Source organism: Antennarius striatus, chromosome 4 (genome assembly GCF_040054535.1).
Source record: "Antennarius striatus isolate MH-2024 chromosome 4, ASM4005453v1, whole genome shotgun sequence".
NCBI lineage: Eukaryota > Metazoa > Chordata > Actinopteri > Lophiiformes > Antennariidae > Antennarius > Antennarius striatus.
Window position 1 is genome coordinate 18,315,699 of NC_090779.1, and position 19,102 is coordinate 18,334,800.

At 38.1% G+C, this 19,102-nt stretch overlaps 2 protein-coding genes across 2 annotated transcripts; both read right to left on the reverse strand.

Annotated features, from left to right (window-relative positions):
* Positions 1 to 897: 897 nt before the first annotated feature.
* Positions 898 to 8,216, reverse strand: LOC137594029 (probable polypeptide N-acetylgalactosaminyltransferase 8). Its single transcript, XM_068313207.1, has 11 exons — positions 7,969 to 8,216; positions 6,250 to 6,589; positions 5,959 to 6,125; positions 5,434 to 5,620; positions 3,695 to 3,892; positions 3,460 to 3,574; positions 2,573 to 2,758; positions 2,263 to 2,400; positions 2,039 to 2,131; positions 1,592 to 1,759; positions 898 to 1,467 (listed from the first exon to the last, which is right to left on the reverse strand). The coding sequence occupies exons 1-11, from the start codon at positions 8,105 to 8,107 to the stop codon at positions 1,348 to 1,350; spliced, it is 1,851 nt and encodes a 616-aa protein (XP_068169308.1). The 5' UTR covers positions 8,108 to 8,216; the 3' UTR covers positions 898 to 1,347.
* A 3,676-nt stretch (positions 8,217 to 11,892) lies between these two features.
* Positions 11,893 to 18,449, reverse strand: ndufa9a (NADH:ubiquinone oxidoreductase subunit A9a). Its single transcript, XM_068313018.1, has 11 exons — positions 18,309 to 18,449; positions 16,454 to 16,627; positions 15,874 to 15,971; positions 15,634 to 15,725; positions 15,366 to 15,507; positions 15,147 to 15,249; positions 14,607 to 14,677; positions 14,369 to 14,445; positions 13,925 to 14,020; positions 13,605 to 13,671; positions 11,893 to 12,170 (listed from the first exon to the last, which is right to left on the reverse strand). Exons 1-11 carry the CDS (start codon positions 18,382 to 18,384, stop codon positions 12,000 to 12,002), a joined length of 1,167 nt encoding a protein of 388 aa, XP_068169119.1. The 5' UTR covers positions 18,385 to 18,449; the 3' UTR covers positions 11,893 to 11,999.
* Between the last annotated feature and the right edge of the window lie 653 nt (positions 18,450 to 19,102).

The following is a 19,102-nucleotide window of genomic DNA, read 5'->3' on the forward strand; positions in this document are numbered from 1 at the left end:
AAAGTGTATCAATATTTACAGAACAGCCTCAGAATTGAGATTCAATGCTTTTGATCACAATAGTAAAGGGACTATTTACAGAAGAAGTTTTTAATGAACTCAGAAAATGAAGTGCATGAATGAATACAATGCAAAAACGCCAAACACGCCGACATCAGTTCTGGGTCAGACCGGGACGCGCTTCCTGCTGGTGGGAGAGGGAAGGGGCGGGAGCTGGGTGTGACTGGCCAATCACAGAGGGTGACGACAACCAGTCATGAAGATTTTCCTTGAGCTCTGCCAGCTGGGATGGGCTCCAAGCCCAAGGGACCCGCGGAAGTGGATGAAACGGTCAGAAAATGAATGAATGAATGAACGAGCATTGACAAGTTTTACTCGTCGTTTACCTCTACCTACCTACCTACCTACCTACCTACCTACCTACCTATGCACTAGCTTTGGTCTATGGTCTTACTCACATTGGCCTTCTCCATATACAGTAGTCTATGCACTAGTCAGGTACTACTTTCAGGGTACCCTGACCTACCCTGAAAATAGAGTAAGTTGCGGGATGTTGCTGTCCGACTGACTTGTTTCTGGTTTGCAATAAGACTGTGTTTCCATCCAAGGTATGAAAGCCTGACCTCGTGGTGGACAAACATCTGTCAGCAGAAATCTACTTTTATGCACTGGATCTATAATCAGTACAGCAGTTACACCACTAAAATTAACATTAGGATAAATGTTTCAAAGATTTTTTTCTCCATCCTTACAAGAATACATGAACATAATTAAAACATTCACAATAGTAGGAAGATTTAATTGACTTTTACATTTTATACATTCAGGTATATAATCCACTGACCCATGAGTAGAAAGGTGCACTTATTGGTGACACACACACACACACACACACACACACACACACACACACACACACACACACACACACACACACACACACACACACAAATTAAAAGGGTTTAATTATATTTTGGATTTCCCATCTTTGTACGGAGCATTCCTGTATTATAAGTTGTTTTTGAATAATCTCCAAACACCATTTAGTGGTGAAGGGAGGTGGTGAAGGGGTGAAACTGATCCATTTGAGAAACAGAAATAAAATTAAGAGACTGAGATTCAGGTTGACTGAGACAGGCGGGAATGAGAGAATGAACTGCTTGGATTGGGAGAACAAGAGCAAGAGAGGTAAGAGGAAGGGAAAAAGATAGAGAAGGCAGCATGCTACACTGAGCCTGTGTTAGAGAGGATCAATCAGCTATATTGGGCAGAGTTTACAAGCAGGGGCTCAGTCTGCCAGTCCAGTTCCTGCCCTAATAATCCACTACACACACACACACACACCATTTAAAAGGGTTTAATTATATTTTGGATTTCCCAACTTTGTCCGGAGCATTCCTGCATTACAAGTTGTTTTTCAATCATCTCCAAACACCGTTTAGTTTGCTTGTTCTTCAGCTCTTTGCCCTACAAAGACAGAGACAGGCATCAAGAATGTTGCGGCAGAGTATTTCATAACATCGACGAAACCACAGACAATTTAGGAATCATCTTAAATTACTCCACCCTTAAAATTCAGGTGTTACATTACCTGAGTGAAATCCCAGTGGATCCCCATTCCTTTCTGGACAGCCTCTTTGCAGTTGTAAAGGACAGGATGGGACTCTTTGATGTCATCAGCCAAACAGCGATTGTCGTTGTACTTGTGGGACTTGATGCCACCGATATACAGTTCACCGTTTGCACGATAATAAACGAACTAAAAATTTGAAGGAAAGTTTTAGCAAACAACTGTCACAAATAAAAAAATTCAAATGCAACTGGAAACTTTTCAAATCATACATGTCAAACCTTATGAAATGGCTGTTTTCTGCTGTTTAAGCATACCTGAGAATTCAATAGCTACCTTACAGAAAAATACATGATCTACCCAGCTATATACTGTATATACATATTAAAAAAAATACAAGGTAAGTTGTTGATATGTTTGAGAGACTCATTAATACTCTTGATAAGAACATTCAGCAGCTTTTCTTACTTGAGGTCCGTAGTAGTAGCAGGGATAGGAAATTGGTATGTGACCTGGCACCGGGCCCTGGTCTAGACACATTTCTGCATCAAGATTCTTCATCTGCAATCAGGGGAGATTAAAGCTTTGTCAAACCTGAAAAAAAAACTTCTTTACCAGTATGGTGGGTTGACCTGAGTCACCCCTGTAGCATTGCCTCTTCTTATTTAGCTGCTACAGAAAACAAAACTTACTCCTCCGTAAGCGACTAAGTTGTCCCACGGATCCAACTTGGGATACACATTTTCTAGGTACCATTTGAAAGGTTTACACTTTAACCTTTCTCTGAGTTGTTTCCTCTCTGTGACATCCCCAATATCAATTCCATGATTCTGCAGAGACAAAAAATACGGCATGATTTAATGGTGACATTTTTCTGAAGACATTCAACTTAACTTGAGAGTGAAATAACAGATTTAACTGAATCCTTGAATGTTCTTCCAGCCTCCTACATGTACAAACATGTGGTATACCATGAAAGAGACTACTGTACATCTGAAGCACCTCAAAAGGCAAGTTCCAAGCCAAGTTGATGTTGTGTTTGTATTCATCCATCCAGACTTCTGCTACCCTCAGGGCGTTTCTCTTCATGACATAGCTCAGGTCAGGCATGTAAGGCTTGTGCGCCCTCTCAATGTGGGCAATCTTGGAGCAGGGAACAACTTCAACACTGCCTCCACACGTCCACACCTGTATGAGCAAAAATCACAAAACCACCAAGGTATACACATCAGAAAGAGCATCTGCTTATTTGTTGATATGCTGTGATGCCGCTTTGTATCATTTAACAGCTTATAAAGGCATTTTTTACTCCTCATTCTTGCATTCGTGCATAATTCACCACAAAATAAAACTATATATTTTATAATACCTTGATCCAATTAGTTAGCTAAATTAGAGATGTTGTTGGACTCTTCCATTGAGAATCAAGCCTCGCCATTTTCTTCAATTCCAGTCTTAATGCCATGCTAACTAGCTGGTAGCTTCTCTTAACATAAAATTGTTTCAAATTTCAATTAAATCAATACAGTAATTTAATTTTCTTTTAATTTCCCTTTGGGGATTAAATCAGTACATAGAATAAATTTTTTTAAAAAAATTTTTTTTTAATTTAAATTTTTTTTTTTAATTTATGGTAAGTTTCCAACAATATAATTTCTGTTGTAGGACTGTAGCTTTAAGCTCTAGTACCCGATTCTAACAGAACAGCTCCACCTATAATGTTCTGACTGAGAGCGTGGTTTAAAGTTCATTATAGCTATATTGTCCTTGTTTACACTGTGTGCATAACTATTACAGTTATGCTGTGTGCAAAGGTCATTAATATGATGCCATGTGTGTCAAAAGCTTCTTGGCACTCAATTAGTCAGGATACATTAGCAGCTACTCACACGTATTCCCAGCTCAACATTTTCTCCACCGTATACTTTCATGCCTTCATCAAGGACTCCTATTTCTCCGAGAAACTTCCTATCTGCTACAAAGATTCCCATTACAGAAGGACTCCTTAAGAGAAGGAAGATTACCGCTGAATCACTTGAAACATTTTGCACCAAGTGAAACCAATACTGTCACACATATTTGACACAGCTATCACTAGAAGGAAAAACAATTCAACAAACTTACTTTCCAGGCAGTGATTCATCTTTTAGCTCATAATACTCGGGCATAAAACCTTCATACATGCACCATAAAGCCCAGTCGAAGGCGTGTGCTGCTGGATTGTATTTGATGACCTTGAGGTGATCATAGTTGACTAGGTCAAAGACAGGAGACACCACTACAGTTCGGTCAGCTTTGATCTGTGTGAGCAGGGGTTCAACCCTGCATGTCAAGGAAATAAGAGGGGAATATCACACATCATTATATATATATATATATATATATATATATATATATATATATATATATATATTTATTTATTTATTTATTTATTTATTTATTTATTTATTTTTATTTAAAGCACCACTTTTTTTTCCTTTAGTAAAAAAGTTCCAAAGAGACCAGATTTGAACTTTTCAGGAACACTTGGAATAATGAAAGTACAAAACTTAGAGAGTTACAATGCAGACATATAATATCTTGAGCATTATTTGTATATATACTCTTATTTTCACACATTCTAGCACTTCAAACATGGCAGGAGCTTTAAATTGTAAACGTTCAAGAAGTATGTAGACATGCGGAACAATATATCAGCAGCATTAAAATTAAAAAAGAATTGTAAAGTTATGGAAATAGAGAATGTAGCTGAAATCATTTATATTCAAATGCTTATTTTTATGTTTTACAGGACCCAACATCACACTTGATCACCAATATTCTATACATTCTAGCAAAAAAAATCTAACAAACAAAACACCACACAGACAGTACTCCCAAGGCATGAGAAATGTGAGGATGAAGTGACTCTGAGGCCCCGTCCACACGATGACGGATTTTTTTGAAAACGCAACTTTTTGAAAACGCATTGAAAACTATTTGCGTCCACACGACAGCGTTTTCAAAAAAATCTCCGTCCACATGAAAACGCACCAGTGCGTTTTCGAAGACGGCTATAAGCATGCCAAACCATGTGATGTCCGTATTGAGTCAAATTCTATCCAATATGAATCCTCCGTGTTTTGTTTTCAAAACACAAGGGCCCATAAATATGACATCACAGAGGTTTTCGTCGCAGGCAAGACGTCAGCGTTTTAAAAAAGTTGCGGATACACCGTCCACATGACAACGCAGACCCAGCATTTTAAAAAAAATCCACCTCGGCCAGCGTTTTCAAATAGTTGCGTTTTCATTCCGGATATCGCCGTTGTCGTGTGGACGGAAGGCGTAAATGCAACAAAAAAGTTGTGTTTTCAAAAACTTCTGGTGTCGTGTGTACGGGGCCTGAGGCAACACATGCATAGGTTTCTGTAAATGTCTACAATTTTTTTTAATTTGAATGTTCTCTAATTTAAATGGCAAGTTGAATACCATAAATTGTTCTTTATTGCTACATCTGACTGAAAAGCAGGTTATAGTCCAATTAGTTCATCACTGGCTGTATTCATATTACAGATCTAGCAGCTACATCTGTTATAATATCATGTGATGATACTGATCCAAGAATGTCAAGCAAGGTTCAATGTGTTTATTTCATATTTTTAGGATAATGATCTCTAATATATTATCAAAAAAATTTAACTAATATTATTCAAATAAGCCTTTTTTGTTAGATGAAGTCACTTTGCGAATGAGTTGGTGAAAAGAAGCGGGGAATCTGTGTACCCCTAGCAAATCTAGTCAGGTTTAACAAATGCTAAAAAAATGAATTAGGCTAACTTAAGTTTAGTGAATCAAAGGATTTACTTTTGACACAGTCTTACCACATCTCATGGACTTCAATGTGTGCATCCAGTATGGCCACTACATCGGCAGTTGCAGCCCTCCAACCAGAAGCCCTGGCGTGGGCGAGGCCTTTCTGCTCCGTGTGTCTTACTCTTTTTATGTGGAGATCTCGGTTCTGGTCCTGAAGAAAATCCACGAAAGCATCAAGGTCCTTCTTCAGGTCCTCTGCATTGAACAGAATGTGTATTTCATGACAGGGCAGATGGAATGGTAATGGAAATACTATTTTTATTCTTACAAAGTTAGATGACAATATCGACATTATCACAGTAAGTCTCTTTTCTTCCTATGGTGTTACATTTTTGAATTTGTTTTGATGTGGTTTAGTTTATGTGCCGCCGTGGCTGTGACCACCTCAGAAAAGAGATCTTATTCTAGAAGGACTTCTTGGTTATATAAAAATTTAAAAAAAAAATTGTTTAAAAAATGTTGATTTCTTGGTTTAAAGCTGTAACCTCATTTGATTTATTACAAAATGCTCAAGATCAAAGTAACCAACCAACCATTAGAGCTGTGGTCATCCACCATTATTATCTCCTTCAGTAGGTTTTTAGGAGTCCGGTTGATGATGCTGTGCAGGGCTCTTTTGATGATAGACAGGGCCTCATTTAAGTAGATCAGCACTACTGCAACGTTTGGCAGGTCCTTTGGGTAGCTCTTCTTCAAACACCTAGTCAGAGACAGAAAGGTTTTTAAGTCAGCATCAGCAACCTATGTAAATGTTCTATCAAAAGACAACAGACAGCTCAAGGCTACACTGGGTTACGGTGTAGACAGTATCATGAAAGCTGTACCTCGGATCCCTGGTTTCTGGAAGAACTCGATCGAGTGGAAGGCGGTCGCTGAGAAAAACATTATATCCATACTTCTCAAACAAACTCTGTGCCTCTATTTGGTCCTCCTCAGACAGATTCTCCCCCCACTCCCTAAACAAGTGGGAGTCGGGAAACAGTTTTTTGGTTGTTTTCTTCTCAGGGTCCTCCTTTTGGTCCTTGATCTTTGCTTCAGGTTGCTGTGGATGCTTTTCGACTACCAGCGGTTTAACCTCTGCATCTTTTCTCTCGCTGCTTCTGGCCTCCCCAAGCATTTTCTGAATGGTGTCCTGCTTATGTTCAAAGGTTTTGAACATATTATCTTGAAGAATATGAGCAATCAAAGACAACAAAGAAAGATTAAAATGAGACGGAGGCATGATCAACTTATGCAGAAAACATTAATTATAAAAATAATTGTATCAATTACTATTCTCCCTTTACTCCCTGATTTACTCCCTGATTCTGAATGACGATAACATTTTATTGATACAAGGGTCAGATGTATCAATGCAAGAACATCTCGTAACTAGAAGGCATCCTCCGCTCTGTCAAAAAACAGAGCGGGGGATGTTTGTTTTTAAATTGCGGAAAAAATTAAGCAATCTACTGGAGCTGATGTGCAAATTATACTTTAATCTGTCATGTCAATGAAAAAGCAACAGGTAGACTCTATGACCCTAAATTCCAAACAGCTGAGGTGGGAGGAAGCCGGAGAACCCGGAGAGAACTAATGTCTGTAAAAATTAACACCGAATAGATTTTACATGTCATGTCAAAACAACTCAGGAAATATAGGACTAAATGAACAGTTGTCTTCATCTGGCCTTTTTGATTTCTTTTTGATGCGTCATTTGCAGCGTTTTGACCTTTTATCCACATTTCTGCGAACTCCTCAGCGGGAACAAACACATGTCTGGCCCATTAATTAAAACTTTAAAACAGCAAATAAAGTAAGAGTTTTAAGTGTGGACGTTCGAGAACGCTCACGTTATTTCATATATCGCAATTATTGACGTTGTCTTCCTCCTATAGGAGCGACGAGTCCCTTGGGGATAATTGGCCCTCAGCTATAAGTAGGGACCAGTGATGGACAGGTTAGGTTTCTGCGCAGACTGCATTAAGTTTTTTAACTCCCGAGTGTTTTGCTATTTGATGTCAACTATTGGTCGATTAACTGAGAAAATCGATTAGAATAAAAGAGTAATCAAGCATAAATAGGCGCGTCAAACTTTTGATCACCAGGAAGCGCATCAGCGCACAATTAACATCAATGCGGTGGAACACCTCAGTGGATAAAAACTTGGCTCTACAACCCTGGAGATAAAAAAAACCCCCACAACATAGACGATCACATAACCCTGTAGAACTCCGGTGGATTAAAAAATAAAATAAAATAAGAAAACTGAGTTACTCCAAAACTTGCACTACAATTGAATCTGCAGTGCGTGTTTCATAAAAGAAACTTCACCAAAAGTTCCTTTAGACATCCAATAATGAATACCTGCCAATATTCCCTATATTTGGCACAATTTAGTTTCTCACCTCAGAGATTTGATGCCATATTACGAATCTTTTCCCTTCTACTAAACTTTCTGACAACCAAACACAACTGTGGAGAGAAGTGCGTTAAGCGTGGATAAATCAAACCACACCAGTTTATATCGATCTGTTCGGGGACAGATCGATCAGTGAACTCACAGAGGTTGTTGATGCTCGCCTCCAGGTCAGAAATACTCCTCTTAGGTGGGGTGTCCATCTTTAGAAACAAGCTCATGCAGACAACAAGGCCGATCGCCCCCACGGTGAAGATCGATCGCTTAAACCACGCAGTTCTCATATCGATACCATCGACCGACGCCCCTTCAACAACAGAATAAAACCCCACCAGATCCCCCGCAAAAGTTTAGATCACAAGCCCGACCGGAGAGGAAATACACATGATGATATTCAGAAGGTCCGTTCAGGCATCAGGCTGGACCTGCGCTCCTGGCTCCTGTCTGCCGTCATAGACACAGGTGTTCCTAATCAGTGGGCGTCGTCATGCAAGTCGTGACGTCACCTGTTTAATATATTTTTAAAAAAGCTAAAAATATAATAAACTGCAGGTTTGGTCAAGCTTGACGGATTTTTGGAGTGGTGTAGTTATAGGAGGATAGAATTGATTTGTGTGTTTGTTTGTTTGTTTGTTTGTTTGTTTGTCTGATGATGCAAAAAAAAAAAAAAAAAAAAAGCATTTGCAAAGATGGACCCAATCAAATCCCAGTGTAAAATTTGGTGATGGAACTTTTTTTTTTTTTATTAATTTTTTATTTATTTATTTAAAAACGATTTTTTTTTTTTTTTTTTTTTTTTAACAAGGCATGTTGCATTATTTTTGGCTTATAACATTAGAATCACACAAAACACATGTCCGCCAACAGCTATGTGAAATGCACTGCACAAATTATTTCAAATGTCTGAGCATTCCTTTTTTTTTTTTTTTGTTGAGAAATTGCCAGGATTGCTTTGTAGTTCAGGGGTGGAACTCTCAGTGCCAGTCCCTGTGGTCAACATCTTCATATCTGTTCCGGTCAGATAAACACTCTGAATCCAACACCCACACACATTGAGCAAAATTAGACAGGTTATCTGGCACGACAAAGGATGGTATTTGTCAAGGTTGAGCTGACCAAAACTCTCCGGTCCTCAGATACCAATGTGTTGTGCTGTACCTGGGATACCAGGTACAGCACAAGACAAAGATGTCAGATGTCAGCAAATCATGAAGTTTATTCAACAGACATCATCATAAACTCAAGGTTAATAGAATTTTACCAGGAGGAAGTCCAGTCATCAAAGAAAGAGTCTGAACCATGCTAAGAACACGGTCTTTCAGGGAGTCTCTTCTCAGACTTCCTTTTTAGACTTCCTTTTATTATCATTGCACAGAGACTCAGAACAGTGAATCTGGCGATGAAATGTCGTTGCCTGGCAACCGTAGTACACAGCTTTTGTTCGCATCGCTATTTTTACAGTGTTAGGAAACATATAAACAGTGTGAGGATAGACATAGACATGTTTTAAGTGTTATTAACAGTATAAGTCTTCTAAATAAAATTTAATTAAAAAATACATAATATTGCACGGAGCCTAATTTATAATTATTATATATATATATATATAATATATATATATACAATAATAATAATAATATATTATATTATATAATTATGTACAGTGTCGGTACTTAGCAGCTAACATTAGAGAAGAATATTGCACATGGGAATGTTGAAAAAGGTGCAGAAGTGCAGTTTGAGATCATGAACGGACCGGGGGGAGATTTATCTGGCATTTAGCAATCTAATGGCCAGGGGAAAGAAATCTAAATCTAAATCATCTCATCATCATTCATCTAAATCTTTCAATAATAATTTTTGAAGCGGGAAGAAGCCGGACAAGCCAGAAAGAACCAATGCAGACACAGTGAGAACACAGCAAGGAATTGCACCCAGAACCTTCTGGCTGTGAGAAGACAGCGCTACTCACCATAACACTGTGCTGCCCTAGTTATAACGCATGTAAAATGATGACATTGGTTGAGTAAATATTTTAACATGACACTGTCCCATAGTAACAGGTCGAATGCTATACATCCCACTATACAAGGTGGGAGATGTCCAAGAAGATAAGAGTTCTGTGCATCCTTTGTTCTGGCCTCACACAGATTGAACTCCTACATGAAAATGTATCTGTGTTAGAAGAGTGCTGTATTTTACCTGTGATTAGAATTAACTGTTAATTAAGATCAGTCACTCTCCTGTTTTGTTTTGGACTCAGTCTTGGAACGGTTTAACGAAAGAATAGCTCAACTCTAACAGCTTCATTGAACTGAATCCAAACAACCACTCCCTGGATAAAGTAACCTACTGATGAAGACTGAGGAGAAAATAGACATCTTTCAGGATTCTAGGTCCAGGGATTACCCCAAATAAAACAATCGGACTGACAGAGTTGAATGAACTAACGTTTGGCAAAAACTTCTTAAGTTTAAGAGAGTGAGAGAAAACTGATCCACCATTTGCCACTTTCCATTTCCTGCTACACATATCTACCCTTAACTTGCCACCCTACCTGTTTTGGCACCTATGACAACCAACAGCATAACATGTGACTTTAACTGATAAGCGACAGTCTAATTCTCTGAACATGCAGGTAATTTGAGTGATTAAGTGTAAAAGACAGTCAGCATTATGAATCAGCTCATGTGGGTGTTGTCTTGTTGTGTAACAATTGTACACAACCACTGAGAGCTACTCACATAGGGTGTGGTCCTAACATCATTCTGTACTAGACATAAAATTACGTGACACAGTCTGACTGGAAACAAAGGACTTTAAAATCCTGCACCTGTGAAAAAAAAAGGTTAAAAAATTGCCTTTCATTCTTCAAAAGACTTTAATGCTATTCTTGGTAGGGCAAAATGTCTATTTGTGGTTATATTCATATAACCATATAACATATAGCTATATTCAAACTCAGCTAGATTCCAAACTTCACTAATCCTAACTAATTGGCCCTCACACTTGTTTTCTTGCTGTACATTTCCTGTTACACATATCTACCCTAAAAATTGCTGCCCCACCTGTTTTGCCACCTATGAACAATGAGTGTAATATGCGACTTTTATTCGGAAGCAACAGTCTATTCCTGTAAATAAATTCATCTGATTATGATATAGTCAGTGAGCCACCATCCATGAACCTCACCGCACGTCACCACCCCTGAGTGACCTCAAAACACGTTTGTTGTATTGTTTCTGATTTGTTGGCCCTGCAAATGTTTAATCAGAAGAAAGAATTATGAAACAGTAGCATAAATGCTTCTAACCTAACATTTTCAAGCATGTATTTATAGAATTTTTTTTGTCAGTCAACAGCAGATCATCACTTGTTTGAAGTCCCAGTGCATGTGTTCGTGGTTTTGCTTTGCTAGCTGACAATCCATCAGATTGGGAGTGCTACCATAGCCTGGGTCCACCAGGCTATGGTAGTTACTGTTATATTTGTGAGACTTAATTGCACCAATAATAATTTCACTGTCAGTATTGTAGTAGCAATGCTGTTGAAAAGATAAGTTTTACTTGAAAAATATCATTTTTAATATCATTTTGATGTCAATTTTAAAAATTATGATTTGATCCAAATCCAAATGTAGATATACAGTATAACAGTACAATTTAACCATTCTAATTAAAGATATGGCCTTTCTTTTTTTAAATGAAGTTTTTATTCAAGTTCTTTATATAAATGAACTTGTCTACTGGATAATTGAGAATCCACAAAAACACACCGTTACCTGTTCTTGTGTAAGATTTATCTGGTATATTAATGAGTGTTCCTTTCAGAGAAATTCATTTAATGTACAAACATTAACACTTAAGGGCTCAGGTTTAGTTTAACTAAATTTTTTTTGATTTACTGCCACTATAAAAACCCTCTTCCACTACTGCACTCATGATTCAAATGTAGTAAAACTCACCATACTAGTCCGATGAGGCAAATACTTATGAATATAAGTATTCATACTTCACATGTTGCCTAATAAATCAAATCAATATTAAAATAAAACACGTAAAACAACGAATCTTTAGAATGATTTAATTTATGTGCAGAATATAGTTAAAGAGCAATCAGACATACTGACAGACAAAGTCAAGATGTCCACATTGTTTCTGAAAGTTGTTGGGTGGGTTAATAGTTGACAGTCTTTGCGGGCCTTGTGGCTTCCATTTCAGTATCAAGGTAACGGTATTTGCGGTGGCGACGCAGAATCTCAATAGCCCTCTGTTCTACTGTGTTAGGAGTGATGCCAAGATCCTCCAAACCAGGAAGTCCTGGGAACTTGTTGTCTGTTGTATGAAACTAAAAAATGAAAGTGAGCACACGATTAGACTTTTGCATACTTAATATTTGAAAAAAAAAGAAGATACCATCATACTTTTGTAGAAGTGGAGGATCCAAAGATGGAACAATTCAAGTTTAAAGTTACAGCATAAGTATTTACACCCCCTGTGATTTTGCAACTTCTCCCACTTAGAAAATAGGGAGTAGTCCAAAATCTTCGTCGCAAAGGAATTTCTACTGTTAGACATAATCGGAAAAAAAATAAATCCGAAAATCACATTGTACTATGTTTTTATTGATATATCGTATGTTACTGGGGTTAATAAGTATTTGCACCCATGAGAATCAGCAATAATTATGACTCTCAAAGAGCTGTCAGTCACCTTCAAAAAAGTCCACCTTTACCCCATGACTAACCACCCACCCACGTCCATGCTACCATGGGGTAGACCAGAGAGCTTTCTAAAGACACCAGAGACGAAATAGTAGAGCTCCACAAAGCTGGAAAAGGCTATGGGGGAAATTGGGAAGCAGCTTGGTGAGAATAAATCAACTGTTTCAGCAATTGTTAGAAAATTGAAAAGGCTAAACATGACTGCTAATCTACCTCGGACTGGGGCTCCATGATCCAGAGGGGTCATGGGAGAAAGTCATGTGGTCAGATGAGACCAAAATTGAACTTTTTGGTGTAAACTTTTCTTGTCGTGTGCGGAGGAAATCCCTACTGTGAAGCATGGAGGTAGAAACATCATGCTTTGGGATGCTGTTCAGCAAAGGGGACAGGACGATTATACTGTATTAAGCAGAGGATGGATGGATGGATGGATGGGGTCATGTATGGTCAGATTTGGAGCAACAACCTCTTTCCCTCAGTCAGAGCATTGAAGATGAGTCGTGACTGAATCTTCCAACATGACAATTATCCAAAACACACAGCCAGGATGACCAAGGAGTGTCTGCATAAGAAGCATATCAAGGTTCTGGAGTGGCCTAGCCAGTCTCCAGAGCTAAATCCAATAGAGAATCTTTGGAGGGAGCTGAAACTTTGTGTTGCTCGGCGATAGCCCCCAAACCTGACAGATCTACAGAAGATTTGTGTGGAGGGGTGGGCCAAAATCCGTGTGGCCGTATGTGCAAACCTGGTGAAGAACTACAGTAAACGTTTGACCTCTGTAATTGCAAACAAAGGCTTCTGCACTAAATATTAGCACTGATTTTCTCATGGGTGCAAATACCTATGAACCACAGTAACATACAAATAAATCATTGAAAAATCACATGATGTAATTACCAGATGTTGTTTTTTTTTTAGATTATGTCTCTAACAGTGGAAATGCGTCTATGATGAACATTTCAGGCCTCTCCCTATTTCCTAAGTGGGAGAACTTGCAAAATCACAGTGGGTGTAAATACTTATGCTCCTCCATGTACGTCAAATCTTCAATTTCTTACCCTTATTACTTTGTCTGGTGTTATCCAGGGGTCAAAAGGCGACTTTGCAAACAACCGAGCTATACGACTAAAAAAAAAAAAAGAAGAAAGAAATTGAACATGATCTTGTAATGGTACAGCAGTATACAAACTAAGTAAAAATAAATTAATAACTAACTGTTGTGAATCTTTACATGTGCACCCCAAGCAGTGTAACTATGTATGTCTATATGTAAAATAAGCTGCAAATCCCTGTGGTTTTCTTTCAGGCTTTAGTGAAGTGGAATGTTTGAATCAACAACCTGTTTCTGGAAAATGCTGTAAAGCATGCATAAACCTACAGATAGACTGGACGTGGCATGGGGTAGGGCAGAAAAGCTCTGTGTATCGTTCCATAGATGTACTCCACCAGGTCATGAAGGAGGTAACGGTTGGGACTACACCCACACCCACACACAAAACAACAAAAAAAGACAGTAAGTTGAGTATTCATATTGCAAATTATGCTCACACATAATACAACGTCAGGGCATGAACCGCAGACTAACACATGCTGACTCAAGGTCTGTGCACACAACCACATTAAAAAAAACAAACTCTTTGTAGACACACTTTAAGGATGTTGCAATCTTTTTTTTTGACACAAGAGTAATTCAAAATTAAGAGTGCCTGTTAAATCAAAGCTCGTGACTTTAGTAATTAGTCTCCGTCAGTCTTCCTCTATATGTATAAAGTATTTGCTTTACATGTCCAACCTCTTCTCAGCACAGGTTTTAACTACATACCCAACTATCGCGTACGTCTTCCCATTAGAATCAGGGTCTTTCACAGCATTGACGATGGCCTTGGCCACATCCACCACCTGAGAGGCAACAGAGACACTTAAGTTGGGTCACTTGATCAGCCGCTCCGCTGGTAAACACATCATCAGCATGTGGCGCTCTGATGTAGTAGTAGAGCGGAATGTTATTACTACCAGGCACAACTTTATTTCATGAATCAAGCATCCCTTGACAAACTTACATATACAGGCTGCTTCACAGTCTTCCTTCCCATGGATATGAGTGGAATAACATTGCCGAACCAGCGCATATCTGAAAAAGGATTACAGCCACACATGAACTTTTTGCTGCTTGATTGGTTGACTGTTTGTACCGACAGGGAACTTTTTCATCAAAGTTTTAGAGTGAAAACATCAAAAGGATTTTAACAGATATCCTGAGAGGTGCACAATATTGGTGCAGACAAACAACCACACCCACCTATGGCCAATTTTAAAGTCACCAATTCATTTCTATAGTATGTTTTTTGTGCTGGAAGCAAGCCGATGTACTAAGAGGGAACACATAGACATTGGTAAAACATGAACATTACCCAGGTGGATCTTCTTTTAAGCTGCAGCTTACACTTGAGTTGTCCTTCGTTGTGACAACTGTGAATATACACTGAATATATTGAATTTCAGTGCACAAATGAAACATCATGCGGCCTTGAACAGCTCCACTGGTATTGCTCTTATAGGGGTTGATTAAAGTATGACAGTGCAGCAAAAAGTTTGCTTACTTGCATAATGGTTGAAGAATTTGTCCTCCCTCCCAAACATCTCAGAGGGCTTCATGATGATGGCTTCTGGAAACTCATCTCTCACTGCTGCCTCTCCTACAGCCTGTAAAGGAACATCATAGACAATGATAACCCACATTTATAAAGCATGAATATTCTGTATAACTCAAACATGGACACAAAACGGAGATATGCAGTGTGAGGAAAATAGATATCTACCTTGTTCCTCAGGTATTTTGATGGGCTGCGTATGTCAGCGTTGAGGTGAGACATGTGAATAAACTTTTGAATTCCAACTTCTCTGGCTGTCTTTGCAATTTGCTGAGGGATGGACACGAATACATCCTCAAAGCGATAATTCCTAAACACAGGAAGAGGATAAATACTCCAACCCCTTTAGCACAGAGCCATCTGGTAAAATTATGCTTCTTCAAGACAAAGTGACGTACAGGCAATTGTGATTTTTAATGATCATTTGTGTCGATACCTTGTTTCCCACTCCTGGCCCACCATGTTGATGACAACATTAGAGTGCTCCATAGCCCGTTTAATAGCGTCTTTGTCCCTGGCATCCCATTCCTGTGGCAAAAAAGAACAGGGACGTAATTTTTGTGCACCATTTAAGGATAAAACTGAACATGCAGTTTAAAGATTATTCCATCCTTTATTATTGAAGTGTTTGTTGTCGTGACTGTGAAAAGTGAGAATATATTTGAATGTATCTCACCATGAACATTATTTGCCCAAGATCACCCATCGGCCTAAAGTACATGAGATTATACTGATCAGTGCGGTGAGGGAGGACTATCTGAGAGCCAATTCGACCTGTAATTACCAAAACATAAACACATACAGTTAAGGTTTGAGACTGCAACTTAGTAATGATTATTATTAAGTTGCAATCTTGATTATTGATTACTGTAATGACTTAGGAAAATAAAAATCAATTTTAACACCACCATATTGAATCAAAGCACATTTTCAAATTAGTTGCTTAATTTCAATACTATCTTCACGTGACATCTGTGTTCTGGATAAAGCAGCCTAATGTGTTTACTGTCTTAATTGAAACATAGTTTCAAAGTTCATATAACTGAAATAGTCCTAATTTACAAAGTCCGGATTAAAGTAAACACACCAACAACGGCCTCTGGCAGCATTAGATTGCATTAAAAAAGGTCTTAATTATGTGGAAACAGCATAAGATGTTCAAAACCATCAGCTTAAAAACACACATTTTATTATAATACAGTAAATATTAGTAAGCCCATTACTTAGCAGTACTAACGCTTGTATATTTAACTCACCCAGCCTATTGACCACATATCGACCCAGAAAGCCTGTAGCACCAAACACAGTGGCTGCTATTCCACTGGAGGAGGAACGCCCCCCTTTCCCTTTGGGGATGATAGCATAGTGTAACTTCCTCTGCTGGACTGTAACAACAGAGGAAGCTGACAATACAGCAGGGGAGCAGCTACCTGTTGAGAGGAAAGGAACATGGAAAGTGTTCAACATTAACAAAATAATTTGGCAGACCCTAGTCAGATGAAGTAAACACTAAATCCTTCTTACATGAAGCGTACAAATGCTCTTTCTTTATAAAATGATTTTATGTTATGGATATTTATAGTGCTTTAACTTGTTTGTGGGAGAAGATATTGATGAGGAAGAAGAGAAGGCACCTATTTATCCAAAGTCAGTGATTTGATCTACAGTCCTGCAGCATATGCATCAAGTTTGCATGGCTGCCTCTGCTATATGAAGTGGTCAGTAATGGCTTGTGTTGTGAAGTACTTTGTTTAGTCAGTCAGGCTAGAAAGGTGTTTGTGTAGAACAAAAACCTCTTTGAGAAACATCACTAAAACACAACTAAAAATCTTTACAACCAGTTCAATCAACATTAAAGCTGTGGATTGTTCATTCTAGTAGACACAGAACAAAAAGCTAATTTCTTTATATTTCTTGTCTTCATCCCACATAATTTTACCGTCTCTCAACAAGCAAACTGTTCACCGGCGTTAAAGAAATGGGAAATACTCAGTGAAGTGACTAAAGCAGGGCAAGCAAGCAAAAGACATGAAGCTTCCAAAAATAATAAAGTTCTCAATAGACGCAGTAGACTATTCAAGCAGATAAACATGGCATTATAGAAGAAAAATACTCCAAAAATATTGGGTGTGTCTAATGTTTGTATATTAATAATAACTTTGGTAGTATTAATATCATTCATGAACTGAATGCTTTGCTCATACGAACCCTTCAATAATCAAAGTAGTAATACTACAATCAATCAAACAAGGGTGATCAACATGTTTAAATAGAGATGCGGCCAAAATACTAGATATGAAATGTAGTTCAACCAGAGAAGTCAGAAATAGACATTGCAGTACCTGAACATTACAAAATGTTTGTGGTAGCAGTAAAACCTGTAACATTAGTAGTAATCATGGTGGTAATAGGACTAGGTGGAATATGAGGAAGAGAAAGGCTGGCAGTACGACGAAAAATTTAAGAAATTGATTTCAAAGTGTTACTTGATATAATTAATATTTTGTATACACTGACATTTACTAACAGTCACTGACACTGAGTCAGTGACTGTAATCAGTACCGTAACGTGAACGTAAACCACCGACTAGCCAGGAGCTAAAGCTAACTAGCAAATACAAACGCGTTTATTTGTATTTTGCATGTTACTGGTATGGCTATTAACGTGCAAACTCGATGTAATATCAGAAAACATATTGGACATCTAAAACTATCGACGACTTTTAAGAGTAACAATCCAGCGTGGAGTTTGTTTCTATAAATAGCAGGGGGTTGCAACCATAACAATGACGCCAATAGAAGTGAATCACAAAGCTGAACCACATTACATTATGTTATGCTGCAGCTAACACGCGTCCACGCTTTTGCTCTAAGATAATGTAACAATCACTCAGAGGTCCAAATGTGCGGAGACCAGTTGAGGCTAGCTAGTTAAAGCTCTAGCTATCAGGTGACTAGCTTAGACTGTTAGCAAGGTCACTCGAATCAGGTCTATGTTCTCACAGTGAGAAGGTATAAGGAGCACGAATGCGTAAAGATGTTAAATTACATCTTTATATTGTAGCACGTTTACACCTTTGTAAAATGCTCGGTCTTTCCAACATTACTCACTTGAAATCTTAGGAAGGACACTCGCAGGACGGCCTATTAGCGCCACCGTCGCCATTTTTCTTACTACGGCAAGCATTAAGGGCCAAATTAGAGTAAAACTCAATCGACGAATTTTTACCTAATTTGCGCCCGATTAAGAACAAAATCTATGATACAGTTTAAACAGAAATATGTTCCTAGCTCAAAAGGTTTTCCTTGTACACACGCATACATAAACACGCAAAATTAGTAATACATTAAAAGTTTGAGTGCTTCGCATAATGATGATCATAATGATAGGGCTGTAGCGCCACCCATTGCCCAAAAAGATGTGGTCAATAAATTGCTGTGTTAAGATTAATGACAAATATACAAATGTTCAGTTATTGGCTGCATTAGCCCAAGACATTAAGGAGAAGTCATAGTTTTGTAAATAAAAATGTCTGAGAATAAATATATGTATTTACAGTTTGAAATAAGCTTCACAAAGCATGGTGTCTGTGTCACGTTGTCCAGTTTTTCTTGTTTAGAGTGTTTTCTATTTTCCTCTCTATATAAAAGACGAACGTCAGACAAAAGAAAAAAACAACTAACAAATTCAAGAACCAAAAGAGAAAATTCAATAAATGAAAATTTTCCACAATAACCTTTGATAGTGAATATCTACTTCTCTTATTGCAGAAAATGATCTTTTCTTCCCCACATCTTGTCTCAGTTTCAAATCACTCTGACCTTCAGTACAAATTTATAAAAATAAACCTGTATTTACCTTTTGGAAGGTAATTCTTTCATCATTTTTTTTCAGTCTTGACAAC

Coding starts and splice junctions, on each gene's coding strand:
- LOC137594029 (XM_068313207.1), bottom strand. CDS start 8,107: ATGAGAACTGCGTGGTTTAAGCGATCGATCTTCACCGTGGGGGCGATC. Junction 5,621..5,958: donor GGATGACCACAGCTCTAATG/GTTGGTTGGTTA, acceptor TGTTCAATGCAG/AGGACCTGAAGAAGGACCTT. Junction 1,468..1,591: donor TCCACTGGGATTTCACTCAG/GTAATGTAACAC, acceptor CTGTCTTTGTAG/GGCAAAGAGCTGAAGAACAA.
- ndufa9a (XM_068313018.1), bottom strand. CDS start 18,384: ATGCTTGCCGTAGTAAGAAAAATGGCGACGGTGGCGCTAATAGGCCGT. Junction 15,508..15,633: donor GGCCAGGAGTGGGAAACAAG/GTATCGACACAA, acceptor TCCTGTGTTTAG/GAATTATCGCTTTGAGGATG. Junction 14,678..15,146: donor ATTCTTCAACCATTATGCAA/GTAAGCAAACTT, acceptor ATCCTTTTTCAG/ATATGCGCTGGTTCGGCAAT.